The 12,146-nt window shown below is 35.2% G+C and overlaps 2 protein-coding genes across 5 annotated transcripts; both read left to right on the top strand.

The window, feature by feature from the left end:
• The first annotated feature begins 2,589 nt into the window (after window positions 1-2,589).
• LOC140833077 (uncharacterized) lies at window positions 2,590-6,593 on the top strand. Of its 4 annotated transcripts, none has more exons than XM_073197511.1 (7): window positions 2,590-2,797; window positions 4,269-4,381; window positions 5,116-5,187; window positions 5,340-5,606; window positions 5,741-5,825; window positions 5,919-5,976; window positions 6,363-6,591. In XM_073197511.1, exons 1-4 carry the CDS (start codon window positions 2,719-2,721, stop codon window positions 5,391-5,393), a joined length of 318 nt encoding a protein of 105 aa, XP_073053612.1. In that variant the 5' UTR covers window positions 2,590-2,718; the 3' UTR covers window positions 5,394-5,606; window positions 5,741-5,825; window positions 5,919-5,976; window positions 6,363-6,591. The 4 variants fall into 4 exon arrangements, with proteins under 4 accessions (XP_073053612.1, XP_073053595.1, XP_073053603.1 ...); XM_073197494.1 differs by lacking the exon at window positions 2,590-2,797 and adding an exon at window positions 2,831-3,411 and having other exon boundaries at window positions 6,363-6,593; XM_073197520.1 differs by lacking the exon at window positions 2,590-2,797 and adding an exon at window positions 3,422-3,789 and having other exon boundaries at window positions 6,363-6,593.
• Window positions 6,594-7,267: 674 nt separating this feature from the next.
• On the top strand, window positions 7,268-11,099 carry LOC140833069 (uncharacterized). The gene is made up of 8 exons (XM_073197485.1): window positions 7,268-7,437; window positions 7,852-7,964; window positions 9,190-9,261; window positions 9,418-9,453; window positions 9,683-9,728; window positions 9,867-9,951; window positions 10,616-10,673; window positions 10,780-11,099. The coding sequence occupies exons 1-8, from the start codon at window positions 7,359-7,361 to the stop codon at window positions 10,828-10,830; spliced, it is 540 nt and encodes a 179-aa protein (XP_073053586.1). The 5' UTR covers window positions 7,268-7,358; the 3' UTR covers window positions 10,831-11,099.
• The last annotated feature ends 1,047 nt before the right edge of the window (window positions 11,100-12,146 follow it).

Raw genomic sequence — 12,146 nt, 5'->3', positions numbered from 1 at the left:
TTCTAAAATATGGGTCAATTTTTCGCTTTTTTTTACATTAAATCAAATGTAACTAAACAAGCATAAATTCTTTATTTAAATTACAAACATACAAACACAAAATACATGTCTTGCTCTGTATGTCCTCAACTAACCAGTATCAAAATACAGTACATACTAAAAGACCACTACTGGTTCATCTGCTACGCCCGTGATCTCCACACTAACCCGATCATCTTTGTCTCGACTTAGATCCTGCCCCACCTGTTGTTATGCACACATACAGACATAACAACAGCCGGAAAACCGGTGAGAACAAATCCCAGTATAAACATGTATACATGCATTTAAACAATCTAAAACATGAAACATGCTGATATGAATGTCATTCATATAAAATCATGCAATGCGAATCTAATCATGTCTAGACTCGACTCAACTAGAACTCTAGGGATCCCGTTGTGAATAAGACGTCACTGGCTGTCACCTACCCTCCCAATCGAGGTGCTGTACGTCTTATTCCTAGACTTCGGCCTGATCTGTATCCGCGTCTACAATAGGGGCGGTGATCTTCCCCTAAGATGTGATATCGCCGAACGTCTAGTAGTCTGCCTGATCTCCAGACTGTCCTATCTTAATGCATGAATACACAATCTGTAAACAAGCATAATCATTCTAATGCAATGCCACATGATCTGTAAACAAAGCATAGCAAGATTTGTATACAAGTTCTATAAACAAATCTATAAACAATCATAATCATATCTAGATATAAACAATAAAACAAGTATGTGATTTTGGTTGGGAAACTCAAATGTGACCTCATTTGAGTCGTGATTCCCCAAACAAAACATGTACTATACCTTTCGTCGCACAATCGTCGAAGTCTCGAAGATGAATCTGTCACTATCAGATCTGAAATACAAATGGGAATACATATTCTATTAATCTCAAGTCTAATCAACCCATATCTAATTCTATACGTGATCTCGGTACAATTTAACTGCCCAATTTCCATATTAAACAATCTACATCATTTCTCCCAATTCATAACTGATAATGGTATAAATCTGATACCATATCCCAGTCAATTCAATTCTCAAATTCATAATAATTCTATACAGTGTCTGTTCTTAAATCCGCTTACAATTATACAATGTCTCACATGTCAGAAACAACATATATGAATCATATCTGATTCTTTCAACATCATAATTTCAAGACATGCCAAAACATAATAAAACTTACGTCCACGCGTAGCCTACAACGATAGGAACACGGTACCGAAGTCGGATTTAAAATCTGACGGACGGATTGAAAGATGCAAGCGTAAGGATTTCAAAAGCCTCTCGGAGCTTTTTCCTTTCTGATTCTTATCAGATTTCTGAGGGAAAATCGTTTATATATATATCCCACTTGCATGCATAAGAAACGTGGCTCACTCTTGCCAAATCTCGGTGGCGCTCGGGCGGTCGAATCTTACCGCCCGGGCGCGAGCTCGGCGCTCGGGCGGTTAAGTTCTACCGCCCGGGCGCGGAAGGTTCTGCCCGCGATGTCTGGTTCTGGCGCTCGGGCGGTCATAAACTTCCGCCCGGGCGCCACACCTTCTGCCCGAACATCATCTCCTTGACCATTGGCGCTCGGGCGGTCACTTTCTACCGCTCGGGCGCCACAAGTTCTGCCCGAAACTTTTGAAATTTATATTCTTTGTCCAATCTGGTCTCGTAGTGACCCGTTTACAATTATATCTATTTAATTCACTAATCTCATAGCAAATTACGATAATCAAATTCTCGGGCATTACAGGGGTGGTTCGAGGACGAACCAAGCGGAAGCTAGTGGACATGTGAGACCCGGGGCGGAAGAGGGTGGGAGGTAATCGCTTGTGCCATTAAGTTGCACGGATAATGAGCGGCTCCTAGCAGGCTTCTAGGCGGAGGGAACAAGAATGAACCGATCTTACACCAGAAGGAGAGGGATTCTGAAACTGTTCAGGTATAAAACTGTGCAGTTGAGGAGGGTTTAGAAGATTTGATTGGTACTACTCATATCAAGAAGGTGCATCTTCTTTTCGGTAGCTCGTCACATAAGAACTCTAAAGTTAAACGTGCTTGACTTGAGATAATTTTATGATGAGTGACCTCCTGGAAAGTTTCCTAAAGTGTGTGTGAGTGAGAACATAAGCTCGCTAGAAAGACCTGTCTTGGTACAGTTAGGACAGTCATCAAATCTAGAGCGTTACATATACCAATGGACTCAAATTAGGTACAAAATCATGATTTATATTTTTTTTAAGAGATATGAAATATAAAACACATATATGTCAAGATTTTTATACATCGAACACATGTTTTGATACAAGATGTGAAATAGATAAATTGAAAGTCATATATTTATATTATATATTTAATATTTTGTATCGATTTTCATTCATGAATACACATGCTAATCTAAAGAGTGTGAGTTATGAAGTAGAATTCTTTTTTCCCCTCGACAAACACTAATACCAAACCCAAGTTTGAGTCGAAGTCAGATCTACATGTTATATTTTCAACTCTAGAGTTTTTAATTTCTATTATATTTGATTGGTATTTACTTGTATAACACGTACTTTTAAAAGTCAGAAACTTTGACAAGGCGGAAATCCGTTGACTCTGAATGATCTCCACTTCGTGACAGTAGTTTTTTGTTGCTGGCCCAAACGGACTTATTTTCTTGAGATTGAAGAGAAGAAGACGAATGGGATGGATTGAAGAGATGATGGTTTCTTTCAAGTCTATTCGTATCCGGCAGGCGCTTCATCAGGCACTCAGCCTTGGTTTCTTTTATTCCACTCTTCATCTTCTCCATTGATATATTGCTTCGATATTACATGCAAATCCCCTTGGTTTCTTTTATTCCACTCTTCATCTTCTCCATTGATATATTGCTTCGATATTACATGCAAATCCTGATTCGTTTCCTGCCTTTTCGCGTTATAACTTTAGTCTTTTCGTATCCGAATAGAGTTCGTATATGGGTTTCGGCTGCCTGGAATTTACACACGCATACTCACACTCACAAGCCACACTCAAATGCAAGAAATGGGGAATTCTTTGTGTTGCCGTGATTTAATCTGACTGAACTAGTTCATATATTTTCGGAAGTGTGATTTCTTTGATTACATCTTTTTCATCTGGTTCAAGGATTAGTAAATAATGTCCTTGTTGATCTCACTTTTGAACAAGTTTGATCCTTTTCATGGTTGGTGATCGTTTAATAATCTGTTGTTTTCGTTCGAGGTTTAATCAACCGGTAGAAATTTGTATTCAGTGGCAAATCTTGTCTATATTTAGATTTAAGACATGGTTTTGGGAGCAAGGAACATGACTTCTAGGCATAAAATGTTATGGAGAATAAGCAGAAATTATAGCAGAAAATCACCGAATTATGGTAAATTACATTGATTTCTTCACAGATTTATAATAAGTGATAAATCTAATTGAACCAAACTCAGAAAACACGCCTACAAAGCAGTTGGGAGGAAGAAATTGTGCATAATCTGCTAGCCAGGGCAGCTGAAACATAAAAAGTCATCAGACAAGTTTTCATTGTTTTCTCACATGATTTCAAAATCTAAAAGTCATCAGACAAGTTTTAATTGTTTCCTCACATGATTTCAAAATCTATGAATCGAATCTGCATCGAGCTTTTTGTAGGGGTTGGAGAGGGAGGGATCTCAAAGTTAGATTCATGTTTCGCATGGTTTATAGAGCTACTGTTTTTCAAGAGTAGCAGTCATGCTTGCTTCTCTCCATCTCGATTTGTATAGTATGTTTGCATCCGGCTTTGTAGTAAAAAAATTAAACATTTAGGTTGCATTTAGATTGATGTATTTCGAATATATTTTTGTTGCTTAGACAAGTAAGACCACAAACTTGTTTATATAGTATTTCATATTAATTAAAATTGATTTCAAATTCACTCAATATATACTGTTTTATTATAAACAATAAAACTATAAAGTTGCTGCCTTTGGAGAAAGGATTTAGGCCGATGTTCGGGAAGAAAAAGGATTAGATATTTTTAAATCCACTCATTTTGTGTCTAATCGAAATTCTGGAAATCCTTTCCCCGAGTGAACCCTTAGGAAATGCTTTGATTAAACCGGAAGTTGAACACGAAATCAATGGTTAGCACTAGCATATTCCATCTCTTAACCCCTGGAGCAATGGTTTACAAAATTCAACGCAATCTTGTTGAACATCTGACTAAATGTTTTTACTTGTTTATTCCTCTTTTGGATTCAGGTATAATTGTTACATCTGCACTGATGATGTGGAAAGGGCTGATGTGCATTACTGGGACTGAATCCCCTGCTGTGGTTGTTCTCACAGGAAGCATGGAACCTGGCTTTGGAAGGGTTAGCTTTAGTTATATATTGTTTTAGTTTACAAGAATCTTTATGACCCTCTACGCATTGTGTCGTGGATGTTGGTCTTCATGATCAAACGACGCAAATCCTATATCTCGTTGGGTGCTGTAATCACTATATTTCTGATACTTCATTTGATTTTTTTTTTTTTCAAATTACAATCCTTTCATTTGATTTCAAAATCTTAGGAACTACATATCCATGCGTCCCAGGTCCATTTCACATTCATGAGTCGGCACAACCTTAAATTTAACGAGGAAGTTGCCGAGTAAACTGAAATGGCTAAGCCTAAGATAGTTGGCTTAAATTTGGAATATGCTATATATAAAGAAAATGAAGGTATTCATTTCGGAATTTGATAAGAATAAGGCACATTTCGAAACAACTTATATTGAGAACCTGGTCCTTAACTTTTACTAAGAACAAATTATCTTAATTGAGTTGAATGATCATAAGGATGACTTGCTTTAGATACAGATCGGAGTTTCTTTAATGTCTTCTAACCAAAGAATTTTCCCGATTTAACTGTACTACCCCGAGTTCCCATTCTTTGCTCCATATGTTAGAAAATGGTGTGCTTTTGGATTTTAAATGTCATCGACTTCTGAGTTTCCCCATCTAGAAGTTGCAGCACTATATGATTTGGCTTTGTAATTACTATTTTGTTGTACTGGGTGTTTGAATTATCTACAAGTGAGTGTGCTTATCGATTTCATCGACAGGGAGACATCCTGCTCCTACAAATGAGTAAAGATCTCATCCGAGTAGGAGAAATTGTTGTGTATCACATTAACGTAAGAGGGTTATTTCTCTTATCCTTGTCCTCAGTAAATTTTTCCTATCTGCACACAATTACAGACACTTGTAGCGCTATATTCTTTGCTGCATCCGAACTCGATTTCTCTGCGTTGGTATCTTTTTATGGTTTATCTTTTATAATTTTCAGGGACGTGACATTCCAATCGTCCATCGTGTCATTAAGGTAAACGTCCTTGCATAAAGTTTTGGGAAGAATATCCACGATAAAAAAAAAAAATTATTCTTGCAAAATTTGCTGATATCAACCGTCTCCTGTTTCCTGTTTGTAAATGAGCTGAACTAGAACTGACTTCCGAGCTTTGATTTGGCAGTTTACTGATAATGTATTGGTTCTTTTAACTTGGTATGATAGTTCATAGTTGACAAAAGGAAGAAGTTGATATTCTGACAAAAGGTACAGATCTTCTCAATAAGCTGCACGATGCTAATAAGTGTGGACATTTCAAGGAGTTGCGATGGAAACATCTAAGATTTTATCAGATCTTTCAATATTTGATTCTTGGTATTTTATTTCCCTTTTTCTCTAAGGGGATAACAACCCCATAGATGACATCTCTCTTTACAATGGAGAGCTCTGGCTGAAGCGGCACCATATCGTGGGAAGAGCTGTGGGGTATTATATCAAGAACACTTTAATCTGATTATTTTTTACGGTTAGCGCGCAAACGCGAAGGAAGGTAACTCCTTTTCTTTGATTTCGTTGCAGTGTCTTACCTTATGTTGGCTATGTTACAATCATTTTGACAGACAAACCTATTATAAAGGTCAGCAAATGCCAACTTCATTCATTTTTTCATATCATTGGAAAAGTTTTCATCTCACGGAGAACAATTTTATGCAAGTTTCACAGTAGCATTCTGTGGATCAACTATTTTGGTTCCTATTTACCTCGTGTATAGAGCAAGTTATAAAAGCAACACAAATTCTGGGAAGAACCAAAGTTCCGAATTCAAATGCGACGCTTCTGCATTTTTTCATTAGCTTCCACCAAATCAAGGAGTTCTTTTTAGGATTTCGGTCTATTCGTTCATTGAGAATTGTATCAATCATGATTCTGGCTTCAATATCTGATTCATACCCATACTCATACACAGCTAGCTGAAAGAAGAGAGCATGTACTAACACAATCTTGTATTTTTTTCCCCTGCAGTATGTTCTTATTGGCGTACTAGGATTTCTTGTCATTGTAGCGAAAGACTGAAACTTTTGAAGTTGAATTGAAAGGATCCATTACTTTCTTGTCCGAACATGCAATTGCTGCTGCTCTTTCCTTTGTATCTTTTGAAGATTTTCAGTAAAGAGTATGGAGAACCGATGTTTTACAATATAATATATCTTAAAATAGTTTAACATTAAAAAGATAATATCTACCCATGCAAAAAACCATGATTGCAATGCAAATTATTAAATGATTGTTTTTAATCATTTTATTGTATTTGATTTTGCGCAAAAACTTGTGTGAGGCGGTCTCATGAGGTCGTATTTATGTAGACATATATCTTATTTGGGTCATACATGAAAAAATATTATTTTTATACTAGGGGTATTATTTTTTATTGTGAATATCGGTAGACTTGACTCATCTCACAAATAAAGATTCGCGAGACCGCCTCACGAGAGGCCTATTCTTAATTTGTTACTATAGTTTGTTATATTTTTTTAAAAATAACTAGTTTTATTGAATTATTAATTTTTTTGTATTTTTAGATATTTTAAAAGAATATTAATTTTTTTTACTAACAATCTATTAGTAAAATATACAATTTGATTTAGCATTCGATATTACTGAAACCTTGTAAGATTACGATTTATTTTGTCTTATTGCAAAGATTGCATCCATATAAGGAAAAAAAAAGCACAAATCTTAGTATGGTAAAACCGAAGATTTTGATTTTTGAACCGATTAAATATAATATTTCCAAAATGTGTGTATCTTATTTTTTGGAATTACATTTTTATTTGGTAATAAATTATTATTACAAAATAAAATAAAATGCCACGTAGGCGCCAAGTTTTTGCATTGGGCAGTGGCCAATCAGATTTCATGGATGCTGTCATCTTTGAACATTCCAAATCCCATGATGTTCCCTCGTTCCTTTTTTTCACATTTCTTGAGAAAATCTTTGCAAGACTTTGAACTGAAGAAATGGGGTGGATTCAAGAAACGGTGGTTTCGGTCAAATCTATTCAAATTCGACAGGCCCTTCATCAGGCACTCAGCCTCGGTTTTTTTCATCCCGACTCTTTATCTTCCTCATCTTTAGTTTCACTCCACCTGCGGTTCTTCTGTTTTTGCTGCCTTGTTTGTGTTAGAATTTTAGTTTATGGGTTCTTCTGCCTTCAATTTATGCACACTCACAGGAAACGGGAACCGTGGGGTAGAGACTAGAGGGTGTTGTGTTGGGATTTGGTGAAGGGATTAATTAATTGATTATTTGGGGGAAAAATTAAATCTTTTGTTTGGTCGAGCGATTGGTGTATATTGTGCTTGTTTCTTAGTCTTGTTTCACTTTGCAACAAGTTTTATCTTTGAAAATATTAGAATTGTATTTGTTACCTTCTGTTGGAGTGTTTGCAAATGCTTCGCAATCTTGTTCACTATCTAATTTTTTTCTTGTATGTGCTTCTTTCGAACTCAGCTTTGATCGTTGCCTCGGCACTGATAATATGGAAAGGGTTGATGTGCATTACTGGGAGTGAATCCCCCGTTGTCGTTGTTCTTTCCGAAAGCATGGAGCCGGGCTTTGCAAGGGTGAGTTCGTGAACCTTACATCGAATTACACTCTTTTCACTTAGATTCATAATCTTAGGAGCTAAAAAGTGGCGATACGCGTGGATTTCAAATTCAAGCGTAGGCACAACTAAGATGTAATGTGAATCGAGACTGCCTGGCTGGAGCTTCAGGTTTTCTGGACTTGAACTTTCTTAAAAACTCGAACTTTAGCTCAATTTTAGTTATCCATGCGCCTGATAGCTTAAAAGTTGAGCTATCGAGCCTACTCGTATCTTTGCTAAAGAATATTTTCATGAAAATAATTTGTGAGCCCATGCTCCAACTCATGGTCAACTCATTTACACTATTTTTTATTGAATTTGAGGACTGAGTGAAATATCCAATTATAAAATAGTAGCCTTGGATTTTGAATTCCTAAAACTAAAATGAAGCTACTTAATTTGTACTCAAAACGAAGGTTAACGAGATGCTTCCCCGGGCAATGCCCTAAGGATGCATCCAAAGGTTCCATTTATCGTTACACGTGGGTCCATACTTTTCTCTAGTGGATTCCGTGCACGAGGATAAATTATCACCTTTGGATGCACCCTCAGGGCAGCACCCGAGGGTACTATGAAATTTTCCCGACATGAATATGAGAAAGTTGGCGTAAAACAAGGTGCACACCTTATTGAAGCGAAGTGTCTAAAGGACAAGCTAAAATCTAAATATCTGAAGAGAACTTCATCACACATAACCCAATATGTATTTTACAGACTACTATGCTATGACAAATAAATATTAATTAGTCTGTATATGAAATTGAGTGACTGTTATTCTTTCTGGTGTTATTATTTTTACATCTAAGTCATGTCAACGAGCATTTTGAGCCTTTAAATAGCTAGGTTTCATGGAAAAGAGGCTTGCTTCATTGAAGGGGGTTGTATCTTAGTTTGTGACTAGATGAAAAGGGCTGAGGCTCACTAAGCATTGAGCTTAGACACACGCCTTGTGAGCTTTTAAAAATGAAGTGAGGTACATTTCACAACAACTTAATCTGAGAACCTTATCCCTAGGTTTTTAAAACTTTGGAATTTAAATGTCCTTCCGACTAGTGCTTTCCCGATGCACAAGTCACAACCCATGTTCTTTTGATTTATCTTTATTTTCATGTTAATTTGGGACACCATACATGCTTTCGGAAGCTCAAGCTTTTTTCATTTCATATAAATAAGGCAGGCTTACGTGCCGATTTCATCCACAGGGAGACATTTTGTTCCTTCACATGAGTAAAGATCCCATTCGAGCTGGCGAAATTGTTGTATACAATATTGATGTAAGAGCTATTCCTTGTTATCATTCTCAGTATAGTTCTCCTATCTTCCTAGAGTTAAAAAATACATGCAGTGTCGCCTATCATATTTCTTCTTAACCTCAATTTGATTGCTTTTGCAACGATATCTTTTTATTATCTATCTTCTATCATTTTCAGGGTCGTGAAATTCCAATTGTCCATCGTGTTATTAAGGTAAGTATAATTACATTAATCATTGGCTAGAACATCCACAAGGAAAAACTTATTATGAATAACTTTCGTTCAAATTTTAGTTAATACATGTAGCTATCATCTATCTTGTCTCCAAGGGAATAGATTCATGTAATATCACCGAACTGATCTTGAGATAACTTACATGATTTAGAAAAAAATGTAAATAAACTTGGGCTCATGTAATTTTTTCATGTTATCCATCTGATAGGTTCATGAACGACGTGACACGGGTAACGCTGATATCCTCACCAAAGGTACCACATCATCATAATAAGTTTAGAGTTAGAGATATTAAGAATTGTGGACCTTTTCAGGAATCAAGATGGAAAGCAGTGAAAACTCGTCAATTTTTTCTATCTTTAATATGTCGGCTACATTGATTTTTCTCTCAGGGGATAATAACGAAGAAGATGACATCTCTTTTTATAATGGTGAGCGCTGGTTACAGAGGCACCACATCATGGGAAGAGCTGTGGGGTAAAATCTCAACTTACAATTAGTATTCATAATTTGTATACTTCAATTATGAGAACAAGAACACTCCAAATGTTTGAAATTTGAATAGAGGTCTATGATTTGCTTTTTGCACCAAACTCTATTCTTGCCATTTTAGTCTTACAGATCTTCCAACAGTAGTATTGGTTGTCCTTATTACACCGTGTTAATCCAAAATTAGTTGGACTCAGCTAAATTTGTGGAGCAGTACTCGCTCGATTATTCTACGTGAAATCTATGACTCACATCATGATGTGATGCTCTGGATTTTGTACAATTTGAAGGATTTGGGCTTCACCACTTTCATTAGTTACAAGTCTTGTAAAACGACAATCACTCAATCCTATGATTATTGTCAAAACCAAAACCATATGTTCCATTGCCGCAGTATGTTCGCCACAAACTGCACTATCCTCTGTGGCTACTTATATAGTTATATGATACAGTGATCAAAATATGATATTTGGACTGCTATACATTTAGAAAAGTTGATTGAATTGCACTATAACCATCATTAATCCACTTTCAATTTTACATAGGTTCAACACTCATCTTCTGAATATAGTGTCTTGTGGCTGTAAATGAATCCTAGAAATGTGATACAAATTAGGAAGAATGTTAACTCATCTCTTTAATGTTGTTGCAGTTTCCTTCCTTATGTTGGTTATATTACAATCTTCATGACAGAAAAACCAATAATAAAGGTCAGCAAATCCCATATTTCGATCATTAATCTTTTGTGTCGTTAAAACATTATTATTAGTCTTGCTAGAAAGAAGAGTCTACATTAACACAATATTTTTTTGGCAGTATGTTGTTATTGGTGTACTAGGATTTCTTGTCATTACATCAAAAGACTGAAACGTTTGAAGTTCAATCGAAGGGATCGGTCCATTTCTTGAAGTTTTGAAAATGGACCCTTTTCTTGAAGTTCTGAAAATGGCAACTTGTTGCTGTTTTTTTACTTTGTAACTTTAGAAGACCTTCAGCAAAGAATGGCAAATTTGTTGTACTTTGTACTGCTCGTCTTTTCTAATCTTATTCTTGGATTAATGACGAATAAATTAAGCTACTTTTCTAAACAATTGTATAAAATGCACTTGCCAAATTTAGTTTTGGAAGATTTGGAGACTTGATTGTTTTTGTTCTTGTAGGAAGTAAATATTTTGATTGTATCTTTGTAAATAAATCAATATTTTATAATGAACAATATTTTGATTTTTTTGGAGAAAATAATGAGATTTTATCAATGAAATCAGACCAAGTGTCCAAAGTTAAATCAGATGCAATGATCATAACATTAATATTCAATTACAAGTGATCATTTTATCATACTACTTCATTGGTAGTATGATTTATCATCTTGTAATCCTATCACATCTAATTAAGACACAACCATAATGTATAGTTTTATTTTACTACAAGAAATTCCCATCCCAAAAACTATTATAATAAAATTTCATCCCAATTCTTTTTTTAAAAATTTAATACCAATTTTTTTAGTTGGATATAGTTTATTATAAGAGTAGGTCTCTTGTGAGACGGTCTCACGAATATTTATTTGTGAGACGAGTCAACCCTATCAATATTCACAACAAAAAGTAATATTCTTAGCATAAAAAGTAATACTTTTTTATGCATGACCTAAATAAGAGGATCGTCTCACAAGATACAACCCGTGAAACCGTCTCATACAAGTTTTTGTAATTGAGACGTAATGTGGTCGAAATTAGGGGTGTCAAAATGCAACACGACTCGTCAACTCAACACGACCCAACACGAAAAATATCAGGTTGGGGTTTTTGGGGCTCGGGTTAGTGCCAGGATTAGACGGGTTTTGAGTTGGGTCGCGGGTTGACCCGAAATCTTTTTTTTTGAAAATATTACCTATATTTTTATATATTGTATGTTTGAACAAAATTTATTGTATATTTATATGATTTTCATCTTTTAATATTTATTTTGTAAATTTTTTATTTTTTTAACAATTGTTTATTTGATTTAGTAAATATACTTTAATTTTTTACAATTAAACATTCAAATTTAAATCGGAAATTTTGTTATTATGTGTTTAAATTAAAATTTTATTATTATTTTTTATTTTTTTCGATTTTTTTCATTAATTTTTTTTTAAAAAAATAAATAAAATTAAGGATTAGCCGGGTTAGACGGATTCA

This window comes from Primulina eburnea, chromosome 1, assembly GCF_022965805.1.
Source record: "Primulina eburnea isolate SZY01 chromosome 1, ASM2296580v1, whole genome shotgun sequence".
Classification (NCBI taxonomy): domain Eukaryota; kingdom Viridiplantae; phylum Streptophyta; class Magnoliopsida; order Lamiales; family Gesneriaceae; genus Primulina; species Primulina eburnea.
This window is presented reverse-complemented; position numbering and strand designations above follow the sequence as displayed.

Bases quoted from the DNA above. Each gene is read 5' to 3' on its own strand.
- LOC140833077 (XM_073197494.1), top strand. From the start codon at position 3,324: ATGGTTTTGGGAGCAAGGAACATGACTTCTAGGCATAAAATGTTATGG. The intron at 4,382-5,115 runs GTTAGCTTTAGT...TTTCATCGACAG, and splicing joins TGGAACCTGGCTTTGGAAGG to GGAGACATCCTGCTCCTACA. The intron at 5,188-5,339 runs GTAAGAGGGTTA...TATAATTTTCAG, and splicing joins TTGTTGTGTATCACATTAAC to GGACGTGACATTCCAATCGT.
- LOC140833069 (XM_073197485.1), top strand. From the start codon at position 7,359: ATGGGGTGGATTCAAGAAACGGTGGTTTCGGTCAAATCTATTCAAATT. The intron at 9,262-9,417 runs GTAAGAGCTATT...TATCATTTTCAG, and splicing joins TTGTTGTATACAATATTGAT to GGTCGTGAAATTCCAATTGT. The intron at 10,674-10,779 runs GTCAGCAAATCC...TTTTTTTGGCAG, and splicing joins CAGAAAAACCAATAATAAAG to TATGTTGTTATTGGTGTACT.